At 37.2% G+C, this 24,369-nt stretch overlaps 2 protein-coding genes and 1 long non-coding RNA gene across 3 annotated transcripts; 2 read left to right on the top strand and 1 right to left on the bottom strand.

The window, feature by feature from the left end:
• Positions 1-1,172: 1,172 nt before the first annotated feature.
• LOC114541916 lies at positions 1,173-6,276 on the top strand. The gene is made up of 5 exons (XR_003689397.1): positions 1,173-1,497; positions 2,390-2,474; positions 3,187-3,282; positions 4,848-4,932; positions 6,193-6,276. It is a non-coding gene; the product is annotated as an uncharacterized LOC114541916 (long non-coding RNA).
• Positions 6,277-6,391: 115 nt separating this feature from the next.
• LOC114541920 (contactin-3-like) lies at positions 6,392-10,031 on the top strand. The gene is made up of 9 exons (XM_028561713.1): positions 6,392-6,478; positions 6,891-7,226; positions 7,376-7,478; positions 7,597-7,805; positions 7,939-8,077; positions 8,404-8,534; positions 8,656-8,838; positions 9,264-9,437; positions 9,865-10,031. The coding sequence occupies exons 1-9, from the start codon at positions 6,424-6,426 to the stop codon at positions 10,029-10,031; spliced, it is 1,497 nt and encodes a 498-aa protein (XP_028417514.1). The 5' UTR covers positions 6,392-6,423.
• A 3,418-nt stretch (positions 10,032-13,449) lies between these two features.
• On the bottom strand, positions 13,450-21,620 carry LOC114541918 (contactin-5-like). Its single transcript, XM_028561711.1, has 10 exons — positions 21,469-21,620; positions 19,458-19,523; positions 18,372-18,650; positions 17,563-17,895; positions 16,927-17,032; positions 16,404-16,621; positions 15,630-15,771; positions 15,093-15,226; positions 14,079-14,407; positions 13,450-13,738 (listed from the first exon to the last, which is right to left on the bottom strand). The coding sequence occupies exons 2-10, from the start codon at positions 19,507-19,509 to the stop codon at positions 13,499-13,501; spliced, it is 1,833 nt and encodes a 610-aa protein (XP_028417512.1). The 5' UTR covers positions 19,510-19,523; positions 21,469-21,620; the 3' UTR covers positions 13,450-13,498.
• Between the last annotated feature and the right edge of the window lie 2,749 nt (positions 21,621-24,369).

Raw genomic sequence — 24,369 nt, 5'->3', positions numbered from 1 at the left:
TATAGATAAACGTTTCCTCGCCCGTGTTTACTACTTAATACTGAGCCTCTCTGAAATGTGATTATAAAGGGATTCAACTAAGGGAACATGCAGACTCGTGCCATCTAAATAATAACTTCATTTTACAATATAGCATTACCATGTATAAGAACTTGTATAATTCTGGGCCATTACCTTTGGGTGACCTATTTCAGCATCAACGTGGGGCTGTTAGCTCAGCCCGAAAACCATCCGCACACATGAGAAACTTGCCTTTCAAGGCGAATTCCTCACAAAAAACTATCCGAACACGAGAGTAAATTGCTGAGCTAACAGCCACCCGTGGTCTTTAGCTCAGCTAATAGCTCTCGTGTGCGGCGCGGGCTTTAGGTGCGAACGTTGTTTATCTGGCGTGGACCTGCATGGTCCAGGACACAAAATCCAGGAAGAGCCGCGATTACACTTTGCGCTTGACTTGGCTTGGACAAGGTCTAGTTCTAGTGTGAACGTGGTTTATCTGGTCTAGACCTGACCTGGGCGTGGTCTAGACCGTGAAATCCAGCGGATGTATGAAAGCCGAATAGCGCTATCCACCGGTTACAGTGAATCAATTCAACTTCAATCGCTTTAAAATCGTCTGTTATTTGCTATAACAACTGTTGTTTCCAAAGATGAATTTTATCGCTTTTCGAGCATTTTTAGAACGGTTGAAAAAATCACTATCCGGTGGATAGCGCCAGCCTCCGTACAACCGGCCCCAGGCCTACAGAAGAAGGTGGCCTGGACCTGACCTGGAGTTGTGAACGGACCCAGCTGGTAAAGGGCTGCCTTCACCTGACCAATTTTCGGGGCTTTATCTAGCTGGTAAAAGGCGACCTTCCTTTACCTGACCAATTTTCAACCTAATAGTATAATCTGTATAGGATCCATGCTAGTAGTTACCACTTTTCGGCGTGTTTGGGGTCTTTCCCAAGTATTTTGTCACTGATTATGTTTGACAATTATCTTGCTATCGGATACCATGGCCAGGCCAGATCTAGGCTTCTAGTGTAAACTTGGCTTTAGTGCGAGAAGAACCAATGAGATTCATTCCATGTGCGTATGATGAATAATGCATTTCTTAATATGCCGTTTGTGCTAGAACTGTAGAACACTATATACTCGTGAATTGATTAAAATATGCTGTAGTGCGCATTTCAAAATTGTCAACACAACTGAAAATTTTCTCCGATATTTTCTCAAGCTATATGTGGTTTATTATCTGATCAAATCTACTTTTGAAAAGAACAAATGCGAGAATACATGAACTGATGAACCGCTTCCAGCTTTCCCACAGTCATCAAAAGCAGATGTCCGGCCAAAAGAGTGAAGTGTTGATCCGAGTTGATGTCGATGATGATTTCAAACTTTAAAACATTCACAGTATATTATGTTTTGTGAACTGACCGTTTAATCATGCACGTTATCTTTTTTCCTTTAAATGATTTCAGAGAGAAAGTAAGAATGTATAGCATTTCTGTAAGTATACCATCTTTGTCCTTAATTCCTGATTTTAATACATATACAAATATTGATTCGTATTGATATGAATCTATTATTATTATTAGAAATAATTTTTGCTTGTATATACTATATAGCTGTAATAAGGTATAGTCAAAAAATGCCCAGTAAATCTTTGATAATAATTCTACTTAGTGCATGTGTATATTGGAGTGAATTGACATAAAATCTATGCACGTAAATATATAGACCTTTCACACTAAATGCCGGATTTGATTATCCCAACATGTCATAATGCGTCGGTCGCACAATATCGCTCAAGATTTTATCGATAGATTCATGCACGGCATATAGAACTGTCCAGTGGCAGTGGAAAACCGCCTTTGCAGTGACTGGTTTAGAGTCAAAATCAACTAGAACAGCTCATATTTTGAGCTCTTATTTTAAGTTAGTCAAAGTAAACTAGAACATTTAAAACATTCAGATTGATCAGTATACTAGCAGATTTAAATTCCAAATAGTCTTTAGAAATTTAGACCCATTAGTATCATTATATTCTGATGTTATTCAGATGTATATTTGGATGTACATTTGGAATTTGCTGCAGTATAATTTATTTTGAATGTTGGTTTTCCACCAGCGATATTTTTCATGCATGCAAAGCGAATTCATTCTTTTGTCTTTGGACAATTTTTCCAGATGTTCACAGCTGAGAGCTCTGAAACAAAAACAAAATATCGTCTTGCGCGAAACATATCACTATAGTTGAAAACCAGCATAACGCTGAGATCCGCCGATGGGAATGTTTGTGGCGAATTTTCTTCTAATCGCCCCATGAACAAAAGTTTATCCCGTTTGATGTGAACGCTGTATAAACGAACTGTTTATTGTTTATATTATATACATGCAGGCTTACAGCTGTTTCGTTTGGTGACCGAGAAGAGCGGGATAATCGATCGATATCGAGTCTGTATTCAGTGTATTGATTTGCAAAGGTAAGTGTTCTACAATATTTGTGTTATCATGATTTATCCTATTTATACTATGTCGTTTGCATTACAACGATTATATTACTTTTCCTCTATCAGTTGAACCATGCATGCATGAGCTCCTTGTATATAAGTCGAATCAAATTATAGTGTAGGAGTTAATTTCAAGAAGCTGATGTCTGCATGCATCTCGGGGTTTAGCATAGGGCTCAGACTTGAAATTATACAGGATAATTTCTATATGGTCACTTTTCTTTGGGATACCATGTAGATTTCATATTCATTGAATAACCACCTGAATATGATGTCATTAGACTTTACTTGTGTGTATCTGTTATCTGGAAAGATTTACTCGCCTTGCGTGTGTATGGATGGATCGCCATCTGTATGAATATGCAAAAAACAGCCTTAACTCTAGATATTACAACTCGATCTGAGCTTGAAAGTGCATATAAAGTTATTTTTAATCACTGTGTTTTAATAAACTGGTTTTGCAATCGTGCAACTCGGGTTTATTGGCGCCATAGACTTGGCGACGAGTGAGGCTTATCTAATATTGACTCAACGGCTCTCTACGACAATAGAGGAAGAGTTAAATATGCGTTTTTTTCCCAAAAAATGTCATTTACAATTTATTCTCAACCCATCATGACGTCATATCGAAGACTTCCTCCATGGTAATTTACACATACTATATATGTTAATTGTATATTTACAGTATATACAGAATGTTTATACCATAAAGAAACCGCAGACCTTTGAACGTCAGTCACTTATGAAAGTTGTATAGTTTAGCACGAACTTCATTCAAAAGGTACGTAAAACACATTTTATTCTTATATTCAGAGATAATGTCTTTTAAAGCCTTGTTTTTATGGAAAGCATGGTTGTAATACTTCGTACGATGCTCAGCATGCTCTAGCTACGATACATTTTTTGTACTCTGAAGGTGAATTTCTAAAAGAATATTATGCGCCACTGGCTACAAAAACATCGTACGATAGATTACGATTATGAGAACCGAGGAAGCTGGTCAACTTACTTTGTGTGACTACAGTATGCTATAATAACAAAGGAAATTAAGAATGTATTTTAAAATCACACAAGGCAAGAGATTATGGGTCAGGCGTCCAACGTTTCATGTGCTGAGTCAAATTCAGATGTCAAACTTAAACAAAGACTTTACTGAAACAAATGAATTTAAACAAAAGCTCGTTAACATAAAGTTTGGCACAAGAGGAGGTCTGAATATAGATTAGATAAATAAATCTGAGTATATTTACTCTTTCGGGCTTTTAAGAAGTTCGGCCTGCTTCAGAGTTCTGAAACAAAGACGGACCGCATGCATGCATTCTATCTATTTCAGGTAAACATCCGCCATCATTTCCGTCTTCTCGTATCGCCCTATAATTATTTAACGCGCATGTTTTTGGAAATGAAGAACGAGTAGAGTATAGAATATATACAAAGTAAAAATATTATAACTTGCATGAAGTATAAGTCTAGTTCACACTTGTCCTAAGAATCTGGAATTCCCTTTGTCTGAGGTCGCTGGTGTGCAAAATGCTTTGTCTATCGAAAAGTAAGGCCTCGTTCACATTAGTTTCTAAGAGGCTCCCCGATTCTTAGGAGCCAGTGTGAACCTGGCCTGGCTGGCCATATTCATCGATCAGAGCTAGCACGTGCAGAAATGATTCACACGCTATGTTGGGGCATTTTTACGTGGAGGAAAATTAAAATCCTCCATGGTTTAAAAAATGCTATGCTAATTTAAGAGCATACCATAAAATGATGTTTAACTGCATGACCTTGTAATGTAACAACTATAAAACTGTCTTAGATTTTGATTAAAGCACTTCATCGAAACATTTGCATGAACTGAAAGTAATACTATATACATCAGCTGATTCAATCGATTCTTCGCGGCGTAACATTGATTTCAGGTTAAACGGTGTCATTAATGTTTCCTTCACGAATGAATTGTTTATAGTTGACAAGATTTTTGTTTCAGTATTCTTATTACCAGAATGTGATTTGGTATTTAACCAGCATTATAACTTTACATCGTAATATAAGCTCGCACAACGTGGGAATGAGGCTGGAAAAATAAGAAATGACGTGATACATTAGCCTCACTTCCATGTATTTTTGACCTAGCTACCAGTACGGTCCATTAAGAAGGTTCAAACGTTCGTCTCTCACGAAACACTTCAAACTGACACAATTGTCAAAAGTCGTTTTTTATATTGGTATATCTTTGAAACTATTGTGAGTCGTAAAATTTGTCAACTTTTTACATGCAGTTCCTAATAAATATATTCAACATACGAACTTTGTATGAACTTTAACTGACCAGTATTTTATGTATAATTGATTTAGAGCTCTACTCCTCAAGTTTTCTACAATTTTGCAAAACAAACCATGATTTGGTTGGCTCTGTGTACACTAGTCTATATTGTAGCTGGTGAGTCTCGTGTGTATAACTTTCGGGTATTGACCGAGCTTTAGTTATGGACGCATGCAATTTACAATTTTATACAATGGCAAGCATCGCTTTCGTTGAGATGGAACCGTGGTGCAATGAGATTTCCTGTTTTCCTAAAGTGGTCAGCGAGATTAAAAACAGAGAATACCTAAAAGAATATGCTGAAAGCAGGCATGAAATGAAAATAGGGTTAGGGTTAGGAAGTTTAAATTTGTTTTGCGCACGGCTCTGACGTTGTTTACCACGCAGCCGTCTATGATTTTATCCGGCCCTATTGAGGCGAAACTGTGGAAATAACGTCAGTGTTACTTCACGTGCACGTCGTAGATTTGGTGCATCTCAAGTGCATCTTGGGCTCCGTTTACACTATACCGGATAAGTCCGGATTCGCTTGTCACGATATATCTTCGTTTGCAAATGCTTATTAGTTTGCTATAGATTTGGTACATTCATTTCGATCTCTGACAATTTCTTTACTGCCTTTTAAAGCTACAAAATTTGATCCACTCCGGAAGCAACCGGTAAAGTGTAAACTACTAAACGGGGCCTTAAACTCACTGAATATCTCAGTTCGATATTTTTGGTTAAAGACCTCGCGCATGGTTGATAAGAGTAAGACGTTAAATAACCATTGTCATTCAGTTTCAATTGTATGATTTTACTATATATTTGCTTATATTAGCTCTTACGCAATTTGATAAGCTGCGCTACCGTATCCGCTGTTTATATTATTGTGAAATCAGCAAGCAATACAGGGAGAATTTGTCAGGAGAATTCAATCCGAGTTTGCCTATTAATATTATTATTATTATTATTATGAAGATCTGGCTGCATTAGGCTGCGGTTCAGACAGAGTACCTGACTTTGGTGCTTGTCACTTTTTTGGCGCCTAGGTTGAACACATCGCTTTAAAATGAAACTAAGCAACGTGCTTAAGAACGGCTTCGACTCGATGGCTATAAGGAGCCGGTTGTATAAAACTCTTTAACTATATTTTGCATAGTTAAATCCTAGTTAACTCAGAAATACACGACTCTGGTTGGCAAACTCTGTCCTTAACTACAGTGAAAAGTTAACTATTCTTTTATACAATTAGCCCCAGCTCATATACAACTCATAGCTTATGGTAAAATTGTTGAATATATGTCTTGCCAAGGTTAACAGAAATGAAGCATGCAATCCTAGTGCCCTTCGCGCTGCATGTCCGGAACATAACACGCCGGTCTGTCATTTTCTAAGGACAAGATCTAGTTCCCGAAATTTTGAATGATCCCGAAGACTTCGTTGGCTTCTCAGATGACTTTAAAAACTTAATAGTAAAAAAAACACTGTCCTGGATGCAAAGTACTACTGGCTAAAAGATGACAACAGAATAACAAAGGATAGTGAACCACCATTTCTTTCATTTGACTCAAGAATATTGACAGCAATAGTCAGAGCAAGAAAAATGCTGGTATTTACCAGTTTGTTATGACAACCGATGCTGGAACAATCAAAGGAAGGAAAATTAAAGTTGAGTTTACTTGTAAGCAGCTTCTGTATTTATATCATTGTAGAGTTTAAAAGACAGAGTAATGCAAAATGTATAGCTCTATATTTGTTTTAGTCAAAGCCACATTAGCACACCGTGATTTCTCAGACCGATACAGGTCATGTGGTAATGAAATTTTTACTGGGTAAAATTTAAACTCAAATGCCCATAATCAGCCCTCGAATCTCTGCAAATAAACAAATCAGGAGCGGCGCTATAGCTCTCTGTTTACAGCGGGTTTAAGTAGAATTGTGCTGTGTAATGATATATACTGAAAATCCCCCCCCCTCCATTCTGCTCTTAGTGGTGGAATAAAATTGTAAAAACGTGGTTCTTACACTTTTGTCTCAAATTGTAATTTTAATACTCAGTATAAGTACATTCTGTAACTAAATTGTGTTTCAAGATCTTGGGAAATTTGACCCAAACCTTCCTACCACCCGGACAGTGAATGTCATCGTCGGTCAGGCAAATTTCATCAAATGTCCAAAGCATGAACTTGGATCACACGAGTTTTATAAATGGGGCAGAATGTCGAGAGAAGGAACAAAGTTTATAAGAATCGAACCAAACTATATAGTTTTGGATGATGGAACATTGTTCTACTCACATCTTACTGATAAAGATGTGAAATATTTCAATAAATATAAGTGGGTATGTGGCATGGAGGCAGTAGTTGGTATAGTTGTTCATCGATTTGGATGGGCTACGAATGTAAAGACAGTGTTAAACACAGTTAAGAGTAAGTGAAGCTATTAAATTGTTTTCTTCTTATTTGTTGTATTACTACTAAAGGTTTACTGGCTGCATGCATATATTACTCTGTGCCATGTAATGTACTGCAGTATAACCCTAAACATAAAGAGGCTAAATTAATCAGTCCTTCTGCAGGAAACATGACAACGTTTGGTCCAAAAATTGTGACTAGCCTACCTCGGAACAAACCATTTCAAGAGCGAGACACAATATCTATGAAATGTGCAGCCACTGGAAGGTATATGTGAGCTGGAGTTCTTTATTAAAAATGAGAACCTTGCCGTCGCTAAAATTTTAAATAAATAAAACTATCCAAGTTTAAGACGATTTTTTCTTTTTCTTTTTCATGTCCCTAGACCAACACCTTCGTATTCGTGGAGGAGAATTGATGTTGAGGGCAAAGAACATGCAATTGTGAATGGCAAAGATGGCATGAGATTTGAGGACGGTGATGCCAGACTCCTTGTCCTGGATTTTGCAAAAAGAGAGCATTCAGGTCGATATTTCTGCATGGCTTCGATTGGGAACAAAAATGATACTGTCGAGGGTTCTTTAACGTTTGAAGGTATGGTACATTTGTATATAATCGCTACGTACGTACATGGGAAGACTATGTTTATTATCGGTGGGTAAATTAATACAGAAAAAAATACTATACTTTGCGGGGAATAGCTTCATTGACTCATTTTTTCTAACAGTTGAACCAAAATGGGTTGGTAAGAAAATCAAATCTGTGGAGCCGTCAATCTATACCAGTCATTCATGGACATGCAATGCCACGGGGTTCCCGGCGCCGAAATACAAATGGTATAAAAATGGTGATCAAATCCAAAGCAGGTACAATATAGTTTACAATATATACGCAGCTTTAACGAAAATTACCAGTGTGAAGTGAAGGTGCAAATTTTAATGTGTTTTCATATCTGAACAACATGGAAGAATTTTGATTCATTTAAAAATTCGGCCACAATAAGTAAGTCCTGTCAATGTAGTTCTTTAGTCGATTGTTTTAGGGTATTTAAATTTTGTAATTATGACTCAATAAAGATACATGCATGGAGTTACAGGCTTGGAAACATATTTTGTCATTTGGAGTTGATGAAAACGTAATGAACGTTATCATTATTGTTGCGTCACTGACAGAACCTTTTTTTATTATTCAGCAAGACGCATGTAATTGATAAAGGGACAATTACTTTTCCAAATTTGACCAAAGCTGATGCTGCCATGTATCAGTGTGTAGCTGAGAATACTGTGGACAATATCTATCAAACTGCATATTTAGATGTTCAAGGTAGGTTCCTGGTCGTCCCTGATGCGCATTTTTCTTAAGGTAGTTTCAAAACATTATTCCCTGGTCAGATTTTTTCTGTGGATCTCTATTTAAAACTGTGAAATTTTATTTGTTAATGTAGCTGAGAAACCTGTCTTCAACATGAACACTGGCAAGACAACACTATTCCTTGGGGCGAAAGGGACGATTAAATGTCATGCTAAAGCTGCTCCTGCTGCTAAAAACACGTGGGAGAAAGATGGAGTCAAGATAGATTTCTCTTTCTCGCGGTATACACTGGTTAACAATGAACATCTTGTCATAGGTATTAACATAGAAGCATTACTGACGCAGAAGAATGAAACGAATCAGAAAGGGCATGCCTTCTTTGATTTTAGCGATCGTATCGAAATATTTTGACGGTAAAAAATTTCACAAAGATAAATCTTATACCGTTTCTTTCAGATATTCATAAACTGACAATAATTATTTGACTATTTTAAAGTACAGTTTCATAAATCGAAGTTTGATTTTGATATAGTAAAATAGTAAGACAGTCATACACCAGGGTCGTATGCATGGCAACATCAAAGATCCAGTTTTCCTTCTTGTTCGTTTCTTAGTTTCTCCTGTTTTATTGGTATCCTCGCTTAAAACAAAAAAGTTCTTATTACGGACTGATATTTTAGCCTGGCTATAAAAGTTACGTCAACAATTATATTCTTATCTACTCCTTTCCAATACTGATAGAGTCGGTGAGAAAACAAGATGTGGGAAATTATACGTGTAAAGCTGAGAATCATTTTGGTGTTGATACTAAACTGATAAATGTTCAAGTTATGAGTGAAATGACCTTTATCTCAAAACCTCAGGATGTCATCGCAAAAGTGGGGGGCTCGGTCAAATTAAAATGCGAAGCTAAAGGTACAAAATTTCTTTATGATTATTTTCCTTATTGGAGCTAAAGGGATTCCATCTGTCGCTAATAACCCATATATATGCAGTTTATGTACTTATGTACAAATACGTACTTTTCGTTCACTCAAGGAACTCATTTTTCTACATTAATAATTGGGATGAGTACATGGAATTGACCAAACCTTTCAGTTGAGAGACTAAATCCGATATAAAGATTGTTTTGTAAAAAGCAAAACAGCTACAAAAAACTAGAAAAACACGAAAAATGATAAAAGATGGGGTCGCTATCGGTGAATTATATAAATAAAGGTCGGTGAGGTCGGTTTGAGTCTAAAGAAATGGTGAAGAAATTAAATATCAGAGGATATACATAGGAATTTGTGTACATATTCTACATTATATTAATTTATATATTTATCTACAATCATTCCAGGTAATAGAGATAGTCACGCTAAAGAAAAAATGAAGTACAAGTGGAAACACAATAACCAAGATATTAGCCTAATGATTCTATTGTTTGGTCTGGTGACAATCATTCCTTGGTTTTGCGTAATCCGCAGGTACAAAGAGAATAGTGCTTACAACACGAGAAGTTCGTAGATACGATTTTTGAAGCATGATCAATAAAAAAACTTTGCTCTACAAAGTTTTCATATACGCAGGGTCGTAGCTAGACCGCTTATTTGGAAGGGGGGGTGTGTATTTATATATTCATGTTTATATACCATAGGAACAATAGCATACAAAAGACATCATTCGGGCATAAGACGAATATAGGAATATGCGCCCACCAAATGAAGCTTCTAGCTACGGCACTGTATATACGAACAAAAACACACAAAGAAAACCTTTTATTTCTCTTTATTTTAATAATATTTAGCAAAAAGAGTTAATTGAAATCTTATACCAAACGCTAAATTCAATTAAATTTTTTTTCATTCATTGGATTTTTAACAAGTAACATTTAAACACAAATAAGGTTTTCCGTGTGTGTACCTGAGTCAAAATGTGCATGTAACTGGAGAGTATTAACTTCAACTTTTATGCGATATGATGTTATCTTCGGTGATTGATACGTTACTACTTTTTGTAACCTGAATTATACAGCTTTCCTCATATAAAGGTATATCCTTGTTTTCAGGTTGGTCAGAGTGGAATTTATGTGTGTATTGCATACATCGACCAACCATCTTATGCTGAAAAAAGAAGTTCGGCAAAAGTTGTTATACGAGGTCAGTAAAACGTGTCTGAAGAGTTTTTCACCGGGGTAATTATGCCCTAACTTTCTAACATCTTTGCAACAATATCTTTCTAAAGAAATAAGTCGTCCAAAAGACGAAAATATGAATATGCTTCTAGCTACGACCCTGCTAACTGTATTAACGTCACTGTAGAACGGGATAGGGGGGCTAAAATAGGAAGAAAATGGGACAGGGGGGCTAAAATAGGGAGAGAACGGGATAGGGGGGGCTAAAATAGGAAGAGAACGGGATAAGAGACTAAAATAGCGAGAGAACGGCATACGGGGCTAAATTAGAGAGAGAACGGTATAGGGGGCTAAAATAGGGAGAGAACGGGATAGAGGGGCTACAATAGGAAAAGAACGGGGTAGGGGGGGCTAAAATAGGAAGAGAACGGGACAGTGGGCTGAAATAGGGAGAGAACGGGATAGGGAGCCTAAAATAGGTAGAGGACGGATAGTGGGACTAAAATAGGGAGAGAACGGGATGCGGCGGCTAAAATAGCGTGAGAACGGGATAGGGGACTAAAATAGAGAGAGAACGGGATAGGGGGGCTAAAATAGGGAGAGAACGGGATAGGGGGCTAAAATAGGGAGAGAACAGGATAGAAAGGTTGGGTCGCGTTTAAAGTAGCGTAATGTCCTGTTATGCGATCTCTGCGCTTAGTTCGTCGGGCTCAGAACGCTAGATCGGTCGTCTTCCGTTATACTTCATATCACTAAAGTCTAAAGCCTGGTTTCCATGTGATCCTGACGTCGGCGAGTTCTTTTGTCAATGAGGACAAATGAGTAAAATATTTTTTCCCCCTGAAATCAATTTCTTCTCGTGATGATTTCAGACAACCGTGAATCAGCGGCAGAAGGTTGTCGTCATATCGACACTAGATTTAATTAAATCTTTTTAATGCGTGTCCTCAATTAATTTTAAAAGATCAATAAATCCTTCCATTACGTCCTTTATCTGGTAGGTCCGCCTCAGGCACCAGACAAAGTAGAAGTCGAAGAACATTGCAACAACTTCTCTGCGAAGTTAATGTGGAGTACAGAGAGAAACAACTATAATTCAACTAAATACCTCATCGTAGAGATGGCCACCAATAAAGATACGAAGTGGCGTAAAAATGAAAGCGACCGGTTAGATCCAAAGTTGAATAAAACAACCATCAAAGGTCTTTCGCCCTGGACCAAATACCGATTTCGCGTGCTGGCGTTTAATGAAATTGGCAAAAGCGATCCAAGTGAACCTACACGTTTGATTGTTTGTGGAGGAGCACCAGTACAAGCAGGTAATGCCTAATTCGGTTCTGGAAGTCATAAAACATTTTTTAAAGGACTGCCTCATTTCCACAAAAAAAAATTGTCTTAATTTACTCAATCTTCGCATTTTATTTATATATTTTTTGTCATTTGCAGAATCAGCTGTTCCCCACAAACGCTCCTGGTTCACGGTGATTGTGGTTGTTGTTTGTTTTCTTTTGGTCATTCTTTTTATAGCTTTAATAAGTTCATTTGTAACGAGGGAGAGGGGCGAGAAATATCCAGGTCAGTATATGTGAATCGATTTTTAAGATTTATAAAAAAATTTAAAATTTTTCAAAATTACCATTTATGAAGCGTGAGATTTTTTCAATAGTTGGCAAACTCGAAAGAACGAGAGGTGCAAATTTGGACGTTGATGAGAAACTTGATTATAACACAAATCAACCAAATACACAAACGTCACAAAGGTATATTGAAACCTGATTTTTTAAAAAATGGTAACCTGATTTTTTAAAAAACGGAATTCTCGGATTTTCGGATTCATTGAGAACCAGATAGTGTTTGACCTTTCAGTGAAATATTAATATTCGAGGCCTAAATTCATGATAGGTATTTTATCATATTTTATCGCATGATCATCGTAGAACAGAGTCTAGTCACAGCCTATATTTCTAGCTACTTTAGAGTCAACTATTCCAATTTCTTCCTTTTAGCCTAAACAAAGATCCACGTCGTGATAGCTTAGATGAATACTGTGAAGATCGTTTTGACGAAGACGTGACTTCTTTAATTGGTGCATATAATAAAGACATCCTCAATTAGCTCTCAATTAATGAACTAGAATTTGTGTAACTGCTTTTAGTCAATTTTTTGATGTCACAGGTATAAAGTATGGGAAGTGAAACATGTATGCAGATCATGCATCAAAATACTTTTGATAAGGGATTTTTTGTCTTTGCTGGAGAATCTCTTTTAACACTTCTTGAGGATTTTTTCGTAAACTTCGCTGAAAAAATGCAAAAGTTGAACTCATGGTAAGAGCTGGGTGAATAATTATTGGTGGTGACTTTCCTGAGACCAAAAGCGAATTGATAGTTAAAATGTTCGAATATATTCATTTGTTGATATTTTATTTAATAGCCATTCTGTCTATAGTAGGTCTTAATAAAAGTCTTCGTGGGGTGCACTGGCTTCTTCACAAGGCAAACTTTATATACTTTCTGTTTGTTGTGGTTAGTGCATCGTCAGGTTAGTGCGTCGTTGGTAGCATGAGACACGCTTCGAATTGCATCACATGTGCAGGATTTATTATATCTTACTGAAAACATTATTCCTTCAACTTCAGCTGCAAAGAGCATTCCAACGACACATAAATTTCAGATGAACAAGTTTCGAGTCGTTTGTTTGTGTCATTGTGTGGTGTAGCCTAATGTAATTCAGACTTGAGGAAACTCTTTTATGCATGCAGAGAAAAAATCAACATCAAATTATTTCATCCATAAAAAACTATTTTATTAAATTTGGTAAAAATTCTTGGTAAGATATACTTCAAGATTTATACATTTATCTATTTACAGATCTCTTTTCTAACTTTCTCTACGTTCTCTTCGAAATTATCAGACGTAAAGTCCAACCCTTGGTCAGCAATATCGTGCATGATATTCTGTGTATCAAGAACGATAACTTTAGTCCCTGACTGACGGATTGCTTTGGAGATTTTACGAGCTAAAGTTTTGTCCCACAATCCATTATCCATAAGTAGAACCCAGACATTCTTTGCGTCAGTTCGGTCGTAGTGGTTTATAATCTAATAAAAAGAGTAGGGATGTGTTCAAACTACGTACTTGCTGGCATCGACAGACAGCAGAGTTTTCAAAATGTATTTTATCACATAAAAAAACTTTTTCCCAACTCTGGGGTTAAAAACTTTATACCATTGCCAGCAGCTATCTAAAGCGTAGGAGCCAGTGACATGCAGTCGAGCTGAAGTGACCTTAATCCTTACGCCCTTACTTTGGCCGCCATCCCTGCTTGATATTTCTGTGAGACAGGGATAAGACATTGCCATGCATAAGCTGACAAAAAGATGCACAGAAAATCCTCATGTGACTGAAGATCGTAGAATAACTTCGTGTTTTCCATCTTACCTGTTGCGCTAATCTCATAGCATATCCGCCAAAAGTATACGCTCCATAATGATATTTCACTTTAGAAATTGCATCTTTCACCGCTGCTAAAGTTTGATGTTCACTAAAATGAAACTCCAGCCCTGTCCGCGGCTCACTTGAATACTGTAAAACGCCAACATGCGTAGTGTCAGGACCGATATCGAATTTTTCAACCAAGAGTGCCATGAATTTTTTGAATTCTTCGAAAGTAGCTAAGGGAACGCTGCCCGAACCATCGACTAAGAACATTAGATTCATTTTCGAGACACCGCATCGAGGTTGAGTTGTTGGAGGTAAAGTCGTTGGCGCTGCAGGAGGAAAACAGAATTTTTATCAATTATTGATGATGATTCGCAAAGCAGTCCCATTACACTTGAAATTGCACTGCAGTGTGCAGTGTGCAGTGCAATTTGCGTAATCGCACTCTTCACATAACATCAAAACATTCTTCCATCATCACCCGTCATTATCAAAATTATAAAATGTGATTATGGTAAATTATAGCATTCACTATGCTCGGCCGGCACACCCTTTTTCTGTTACACACGCTTTTTATCCTAAGAAACTCGTTCTCATTAGATAAGCAAATGCGAGTTGCTAACGATTCATGTGGACGACGCTACCAGGCAAAATTGTATGATCATCGAAAATTTGTATTGAGTCTGATTGTTAGACGCTTAACGTATACCTATAATGATTTTTGCCACTTCATTCGATGTAGGGAAATTCTAGAGGTTGAAAGAGTCTTAATTTAGAGTGGATGTAATACACACTTCAAATTCAAGCCAGAAACAGTTGATGGAAAAATGAGTCAACTATCGGTCCTCCGGCAGGAATCGAACCTACGCTTTTGCGATGCCGATGGCAAGAGCATTGCACCGGCATTGCAAAAGCGTAGGCATTTTTACATCAACTGTTCCTAGCTTGAATTTGAAGTGTGTATAATTCCAATCAAAATTAAGACCCTTTCAACCTCTAGAACTTAACGTATACCTGCTTTCACTTTCAATGTCGCGGATGACGTTATTTCACCAAAACTATTTGCAGCCACACATTGGTACACTCCTTCATCGTCTTTTGATATGGACTTAAAAGTAATCACACCATCTTGAATATCATATTCATCCCTGAAAATGCATCAATGATGAGATGTAATGTAAGATCATAAGGTAGTTGATAGGAGATGAAGTTCATGAGGTAGTGAACGATGCACTGAATCATGCACATGCAGTAATGTTGTTGCTTGTCTTCGCTCTATGGTTACAATTTATCATTTCCAACATTGAAGATTTTATACGGAGATTTGTCGAGCTAATCATCTGTCATTTTTAACCACTGAAGCCTTTTTCACATATAGGCCAGCTGAATTGCGATAAACTAACAATACTTGAATACTTGATGTGATGGTTAAAAAGTACTAAATATTCACACAACTATGCAGACTTTTGATTTTACTGGAATTTCGACGACAGGTTGCATAGTTTAGTGTTTTTACAAAACAGCACATGCCTCATAAAAGGATTAACTTACGATTCAGGCAATTTACGTCCTTCCTTGAACCACGTATATGTAGGATCGGGATTTCCATAAGCATTACACAACCATAAAAATCTAACGCCCTCGTTAGCCGTTGCGTCCGATAGAGTACCGTTTGCACCCCATTTTGGTTTTCCTGAAGAAGGCGGTTAATGAGATAATAATGTGTTTTAGGCCCTAGTTTTAGTTTATATGAGAGACGGGACGGGACGTTTGCCCGCGGACGGGATATTTTTTTATCCCGCGTTTACATGATTGTTTTTCAAAGGGGATGTTTTCTCGCAGGAATACCCGGAACGGGTACTGCATTTCTCCCGAGGATACTATATTGTTCAGTGACATTGATCAAATAATGCAATGTCAGCGTAATATTGTCCCGGTTAAGCGAGATCAAGCGTTTATATGACAAAAAACACCCCGCTTTCATATAAACACCGCACGAAAGATATACAAACATATACAAGGCGAGATCCCGGTCACTGTCCCGCCCCGGCAAACGTCCCGTCCTGCCTCTCATATACACAAGACCTTAGAGTAGTTGTTCAATTCAATTTATCGAGAGAGGTTCGAGCTGGACCAATAGGTTCAGGCCCATACAGTAACCATCGCGATAATGCATGAGGGGGGGATATTTGATTACAAAATATTCTTAGAAACGTAGGAATTACGTATGCAAAATTCTAACCTGATCCCATGGACAAACTATGACTGCGTAAACCTGGCTTAAGACCAGCAGAAAGTAAACTGATAAATTCTTCATGATCAAACCTTTAACTGAAAGTCTTGCTATTTTTTCATCGTAATGTTCTTGCCCACTATAGTTACTATTGACTCTACACTTATACCAGCCGTCGTGTTTCGTTTCGACTGATATTATTGTTAGCACGTGGTTATAATCTCGAAGCTGGTAGCCATCTTCATCGTCAGTGATTGAAGTCTCGACACCATCCAGCCCAGTGAATGTCCACGAATATTCCGGTGTGGGCCTAATAACGAATTCTGGATCGTTAGTTTATATAATTTCCATTTACGTTTTATACCATGGTTGTTTCAGTTTTCAAGTTGTTATGGTGAGACACAATATATATTAGGTAATATATGAAAATATATAAATAGCGTGGTGTCTTCAAATAGTGTATACTATATATTAGATCAATAGACCATGCAGAAAAAATATGACACGTTGAATGGCATTTAAATATCTAAGCTAGATAAAAATTTATTTTCTCTCTGTATTTGCTTGTAAGTAACTACTTAGTTTCTGGTAAATTTTAAAATTTTGTAAACTTACAGACCCACTGCTCCACATCGGAAAACCACAAAAGGCGCTCCCTTTGCTATTTCTCGATCTTCTTCGGCTGCTTTTATTGTTGGTCCAAATGGTGTCCTATTTTCTTCTAAAAAACAAAAAAATATAGTTCCATATATCGTATACTTCAATCTATATGTATCTTAACGGTTTAAGTATTAGACCATGCACCAATGAGAAGAAACACTGTGCTGCTTGCGTTATTCATCTAAACACTTCGATAAAATGGTTAACTTGTATAATTGTATAAACACTTCGATAGATTGGTTGCAAACTGCCTTATAGGCTGTGAGTGACGACTTCGCCAATTCTACCACTGGTCCGCTTATAAAACAACGAACTCTACCTTACAAGTTTCACACTATTAAATATACGAGCGTATACGCATGCAGGGTAATATGTGACAGAGCTTTTCTTAACTTCAACTTTGAAACAGATTTTGCGGTCATTGTAAACTCTTCTTCTAGGAAAATACATTAAATATAGAGGAAGGAATCGTTCGGCATTCGTTCTGATCTACTAAATTGACTCGTCGAAATGGATAATCAGACTCTAGTGTATGTAATATGTATAGGGTTGAAAAACACTGCAGCTAGTGAAATTGATTGAATTTCGCACCTCCAACCCCACTTAGAAGAAACCGTTGCGAAAACGCAAACCGCTTGCTCTTCCCCTTGGACTCGATGCTACAGCTAACGCCATTTTTCACGACATTGAAGTATTCGAGATCCTCATTTTTTACATGAGCGAACAACAGTGTACCGTCGTTCATAATCATATAATGTTTTGCTTGTGGGAGAAACCACGCGCCGGTAACACCCCGTTGGCCTCCCCAATGATAGAAAACGTTGCGTGACAAGGTTCGAGGGGGGCAGGTTAGGGCGAGGTCCTTTCCTACTGTAACCTCTTTCACCTCAACTTCTTCGTCGTTCCTTAGAAATCTGCCAACAACTAAAAGAGTATAAACATAAGCTCATTTTACATCGATTTTTTATCTGTCACCTTACTTTTTGGGGAGGCAGTTTTTACTGCAAAAAAGCAAGCCACTGCACTGTAGAATAATCTTCATGTGATTCATTGTAACAAAGCCTCGCCGCACATGCGAACAATGTTAAGTTCCTTTTTTGGATGTATGTAATACGTTTAATGCTCCTCGCAGCTTAAACTATACCGAGTTCGTATACTTGTTTTAATACTTGTTTTTAGCGAACCAGGACTGAAGTCCTTGGTTTACAAGTCTTACAAATATATCTAAACTGATTTAATCTAATCTAAACTGCGATGAATACATGCTATTTGCGGACAGCTTTTTACATTTTTTGACATTAGCTATATGTGGACGTATTTGGCCAATTTGAGCTAATTTGATATGCTGCAATTGGTGCAATATTTTCAGTGTTATTCTAGATAGGTTTATACTCACGTACTTGAAAAATATACTTTAATTTTCGGCCCCTGAATTGTTCCATAGTCATTAGATGCTGTACATTGATATATCCCTTGATATTTATTACTGGCCGGGGTTTCCATGATAAATAGTTGGTCTTTATACATGTAATACATGGATGAAGATGATGGAATCTTTGTTCCATTGTGAAACCACTCATATTTTTCCCCGCCTTCGATGTAGCATTTCAATTTCTGGAAATTGTCCGCAAAACCTGTGTAGTGTTTTGGAGTTTCCTCGCTCAGTCTTGGTGGTGCAGCTACATTAGCAACAAAATGAGAGTAATAATGTATATAATATAATGAAAACTGAGGGGCGATTCATCATTCACTCATGATTAAGAAATGGTCGCAAAAGAATAGCAGTGTCTTGGAAGACAAAATGATGACAAACAAAAATCGCAATAATTGGAAGTGGATATTAAACTGAAGATGATAGACACAAGTGAAGCGGCAGAAATGTCGGGGAGATGGGATTTAACAACCCCTATAATGAATTATTACATATTCTTGTGAATGAAAACACATAAGTGTCTGTATATAAAAATGCTATAAGGTGAAGAAATTCATATAAGTATTTTATCCTATTATCTTTAAATTTAGCGGCTGCACCCTAGTCTACTAACATTGGAGGAAAATAGTGATAAACGATTGTTATTTCATAAAACTATTTTCTATTTACGAGCAAAGACACATGAACCGTCATCTAGTTTTACAATGTACATGTATGAGTGATTTGAGCATTTTATAGTAAGCAGGAGCGTAATTAGAAAGATAATCGGGGGTGTTTATTCATATATTCAGTTCTGTCCGACGGATTACTATTGCAAGCTATTTCACTTACAATACGTTCTAACTTTTATAAGTACGTCACTGTTAATATTAGTAAGAGGGCACAGTATGCAGGGTAAAAATTCGAAAATATATAACAATCAAGAGACAAATGACTCAGCTGAATTATATATAGCGCCAGAATGGTTGAAATTTCCCCCTTCGCCTATAAATTACCACAGACAAAACAGTTGAGGAATAATTTATATCTTTATAGCCTATATATATATAGATACCTTGTATATATGTCAAGCAAAACAGCATAATATGTATCACAAATGCCATCATGTATCTTTAATTACCTTAACAAAGTAAAAATAAAATAAACTATTAAGCCAAATTGGCAAATTTTCTTGACCAATTTTCTTGACCAGTTCATTTGCTGGTGTGTATGACGAACAAGTTTTTGTTGACAAGTTTTCCTTGCCAAGTTTAATTTACTTGTGTTTACGCGAAAAATTTGACAATTTTTTCTCGACAAGTTTTACGATAATACAAGTATATTTTACGATAAAACATGATAAAACGAGTATACGACCGAGTCTCAAAACAAACAGAAATGATAAAACTTCAAAAACCCGCTCGGTTGGCTCGACGATTGTTGCGCTGTTCTCTACTGCGCAATTCCTGTTCAAGTTTTCCTTGACGGCCGTACACACAAGTATTTTTACTTGTCGAAAAGCTGGTATGACTAGCTTTTGAACAAGGCTCCTTGTCAAGGAAATCTTGTCAATTTTTTCGCGTACACACTAGCAAATAGCTAAAACTTGGCAAGGAAAACTTGCGGGGCTTTAAGTCTGGTTTCCATATGACGCCGACCTGTCGACGACTTATTGTCTGTAATCATCCAAGGAGAAAATGATTTCAGAAAGACAAAAGATTTCACTTATCAATAATCAACGACAATAATACTTTGCCGACGTCGGCGTCATATGAAAACAAGGCTATACAGAGCCTGTCATTGCTGAGGCTATAGCTATAAAAAAAGTACGTTTTAGCCTGATTCCCAATGCATGGTCATCGATAGTGCATTGTTGGTGGCTGAAGAAAACTTATACAAAATACCAAAGGAATGTATTCCCGAGTGGTTACAAACAATAGCCATCGCTGACAGTCGATGATATCAATGAGAATGGGGTTGAAAAAAGCAACTGATTAAGCGCTGCGTCAAACGTTTGTTTTTAGATTAGTCTCCACTCTCTAAGTCTTATTTACTGCTCTATATGTTGATAATTTGAATAAATGAGTAATTAAAAGTAGATGCATCCAGACCATTCGAGAAAAGTCAGAAAAGAGTTCTAATAACAAACAGTAAACAGAGAAGCATGCATGATGGTAGTTTTAGCTGTGCGTGCATGCACATCCTGCTGTGTTGATTACAGAGAAAACAAATGTGCAAGACGAGAACGGTGGTATTTTTTAAAATATCGGCCGAAAATATTTTTTAATTTCTCATTTTACCTTAATCATTGATCTTTGTTATATGTGGGAGACGTTCGGGCTGGGGCTTTTCTGGTGAGTGCCGCCTTGAACTTTAGACAGCTTGCATATGCGATTCAAATTAAAGGTTTTTTCGGCGTAGGATGGAAAATGCATCGCTTTTGCAGAATATCAAATTTCAGAATCATCTCAATAATTATGAAATGATTGATGAACAATATGTGCTCGTCTTGCAACGATTAATACCTTCTTGTTGAAGACGTACAAAAATACATCTGGTTAAAACCTACACTGGACATTTCTGTCTGATTAATGGACCTTCATCATTTTAGGCATCAGGATGCATTTAGAATTTTTTTTAATAACCAACTTAACAGATTATGGAGGGTGTTGTTGTGTAGACACAGTTCTCACTCTGTAACTGTCATACTCTTGGCAACAAAATCAAGTGTTTATCGAGGTTCATTTGCAAGCGTATATTTTTGGGACTGAAGAGCATCATTGCTGTCTAAAATCGGGCTAGATCTCGTTCTTGCCGTCAAGCATTTCTTAAAAGCATTGTGACCATAGGAATTCCTGTTCCAAGCAGAGTAACGAACGGGTTTCAGTGTATGAATGTTGTTGATCATTTCACTCTAGCGCAAAGTCATTTGCACGCACGCACTCAATTCCTCAGAATGATTGCGCTTTATTATAAAATGCGCGCATACTATCGCTTTCGTCGTAATCTGCGTCATGTGCGATACCATCGACCTTTACTTTGAATTGTTTAAAAATAGAAATATACATCAGCAACCTGTACCATACCTGGATCGTATTTCGTAGGACAGCACGTTCTGGTGTTGTATGTTCTGTTGTTGTCAGTATAACTTCCAGGTTTGCTTCTTTCTTGTTGAAAATCTTTTGCTACAGGTCGGTGTCAAACAACTTTGCTGTGATGGAAACAGTTCAATGAAAGATGTCAGCTGTCACGTTGCGATGACTAATTCATCTCTCTGATTGGTTGATCTCGGTTTTCAGATGACGTGCGCGAGCAATTACTCCAAGGGGAATAACAATATAACACCTGGTCATGCAAGGAATCAAGTTGTTTTCATGTCCTTTTCTGCATTGGGTTTTTTAAATATATAACACATGCATATATATCTGCAATGGATAAACTCAAATTCATTCAGAACTGTAAGAAAAAACTACTGCATGTAATTTCCATTCTGTACCTGTAGTACAAACACTATTTACTTCCTTTTCGCTCTATAGAAATTCGTAGCTAGAAATTAAGAAAAATAGTGACATACATGCATGTATAGTACGCTCACAGTCTATCGTCCTGATCTCATTTATCTCAGTGCCGAGGCCTTCAAGCGAGAAAGGACAACAAAACGCTTCTATATTGCCCAGAAATAGCTATTAATTTACGTATATATTATTGTTCCTGGTGAGGTATTATGGGGCACCATGCAGTGATAATTGGAAATGCGGTGTCTGAAGAAAATCATTATATGACTTTGTCGAGAGTGACCGCTTTGTGATTACTGAATGACATCAACCTTTGAAAAGCTACTGTATGAGTCATCGTAGTGATGCTTCAATCAACAATGAGACACCCAATTTTACGTGACAGTATAATACCAGTCAAGCATAACACACACATTATATATATTATATATATATATATATATATATATATATATATATATATATATATATATATGTTAAGCAAAATTCATGAGCCTGTTCTCTATATTTCTTTTTATCTGTTTCTATACCATATTACATACCGAGTTCTATATTTGAATTCTATACATTGTGCTTGAGTTGGTTTTATTGTCATTATTCTGCGCTGCATACAAACGAGTATATAGGTTACACAAACCTAGCTTTTGTAACCCAAAGCCAATATTCCTATTTTTGTTGGCTGATGAGTAACTGATACCGCGGGACGCGGACGCATGCATGGATAAAGAACTGAATGTTTAAATCAGTACAATCTGAATATTGAAACTGAAGTATAGTAGACCGAAGTATAGTAGAATTAAGGTTGTAAGAAATTCAGTCAACAAAAAATCCATTCATGCAGTATTTTCCGCGTTAGCACTTATCAGTAGGAGGATGACGAGGATCTACCGGATGATGTTCTACTTATAGGACTGATGAGGATCTACCGGATAAACTGTTTACCTGATAAACTACATCTGCACCCAGTATTTACCGGATGAACTATAGGTCACGCGAATAACCATGCACGATATATGACAGTCTGTAAATATAACAAGCTCAAATATCGTTGTTTATGGTAAATTGGCCATCCGGCCGTTTTATTTTCACAATCATGCAGGTTTGATTTTCTGCTGTCGTTTTGAATTTTTGAACGTCATGCACAGAAGCAGGACGGCAGGAGTAGTGTACGAGGGGTGCACTAACATCCTCAGCCAAATTATTATCTGCGGTCATCGACATTCATCAGTTAAAAAAAGTGAATCTTAGACTGAAAGCTCAAAGCGACGACAGGGCCGCGATAATAATATACTCACGGTCAAAATGGCTTGTTATGGAAAAAAGATCTAATCTTGGTTCCAAGATTCCCGACTCTAATTAAAAAGCTCTCAGCGTACATGAAAAGTGCTTTATTTAAAGCCACTCCCAGCTGAAGAACGCACCGCACCCTATAATTTTCTTAGGCAGGCATGATTACATTAATTACAATTTAAATTTAAGACCTATAGTTAAGTCCTCTACAAGCAATGAATATCATGGTCAGTATAAATTTCATTGATTAGTCTCTTTAAGAAAAAGTTTCGAAACAACCTTTGAAGCGAGGATCACGTGGTTAATAAAAATCTACAAATAAAACCTTTAACAATTCATTTATCAAGTTCAAACGTTGTTTCAGAATTCCACCTGGTTCAATAGCGATTTTACTTTTCACTTTCATGAACAGGAAATCCATCAGTAAATACAGAAACAGAAACAGCAGGCTGAAATTTAACCAAGGGTTAACGCTAATCGGGCTTGAACAACTGGTCCCTGTGTACAAACGCCGCGATTTGACGCGCTCTGCGAAAACGTCGCTCATGACCCGAATAAGAATTTTAGGTTCTAGAAACATCTATATTTGCAGTTTGCTTTCTCGGTTTCTCCTATACGCAAAAGCACTCGAAATAGCCGGACGCCGCATTTGTCTGGCTTCACCGGTCAAAGGAATGATATTAATCCTGTAAAACGATAGAGAGAGATAATGACTCAGATCACGAGCTTGGCATGAGCATATCACACATCATAGCAGACATCAAACTTTAGCCTAAGCCAAAAAGTGGTTTCATATTTCACAGATTAGAAACACACCATAAAGAGAAGTCCAGGCAATTTTGGATCCAGTCGGGCGAATTCTTAATAGTGATTTGTATGAACGCTTATACAGTCTAAAGCCCCGTTTACACTACACTCAATTTATCGGCACGGTACGGCTAAAATAGGTACCCGTGTTCAATTTTAATAGTGTTCAGGCTACCAAAACAAAGGCCGGGCACGAATGAAATGAGCACGGGTACTCATTTTAGCCGTGCCGTGCCGATAAATCGAGTCTAGTGTAAACGGGGCTTAAGAGAACGAGCTCTATAGAATTTTAAGCCTATTTGTCTTGTCTGTACTCAGTACTCTCCGGGAATTTTGATTTTTTAATTTTGTTACATAATAATTCATAATTGCCGA

Source organism: Dendronephthya gigantea, unplaced genomic scaffold, assembly GCF_004324835.1.
Source record: "Dendronephthya gigantea isolate DGI-Jeju-01 unplaced genomic scaffold, DenGig_1.0 000321F, whole genome shotgun sequence".
NCBI lineage: Eukaryota > Metazoa > Cnidaria > Anthozoa > Malacalcyonacea > Nephtheidae > Dendronephthya > Dendronephthya gigantea.
This window is presented reverse-complemented; position numbering and strand designations above follow the sequence as displayed.

Coding starts and splice junctions, on each gene's coding strand:
- LOC114541920 (XM_028561713.1), top strand. CDS start 6,424: ATGACAACCGATGCTGGAACAATCAAAGGAAGGAAAATTAAAGTTGAG. Junction 8,535..8,655: donor TGCATATTTAGATGTTCAAG/GTAGGTTCCTGG, acceptor TTGTTAATGTAG/CTGAGAAACCTGTCTTCAAC. Junction 8,839..9,263: donor CAATGAACATCTTGTCATAG/GTATTAACATAG, acceptor CAATACTGATAG/AGTCGGTGAGAAAACAAGAT.
- LOC114541918 (XM_028561711.1), bottom strand. CDS start 19,509: ATGATGGCATTTGTGATACATATTATGCTGTTTTGCTTGACATATATA. Junction 17,033..17,562: donor TCTTCTAAGTGGGGTTGGAG/GTGCGAAATTCA, acceptor TTTGTTTTTTAG/AAGAAAATAGGACACCATTT. Junction 15,772..16,403: donor AGCAAGACTTTCAGTTAAAG/GTTTGATCATGA, acceptor CGCCTTCTTCAG/GAAAACCAAAATGGGGTGCA.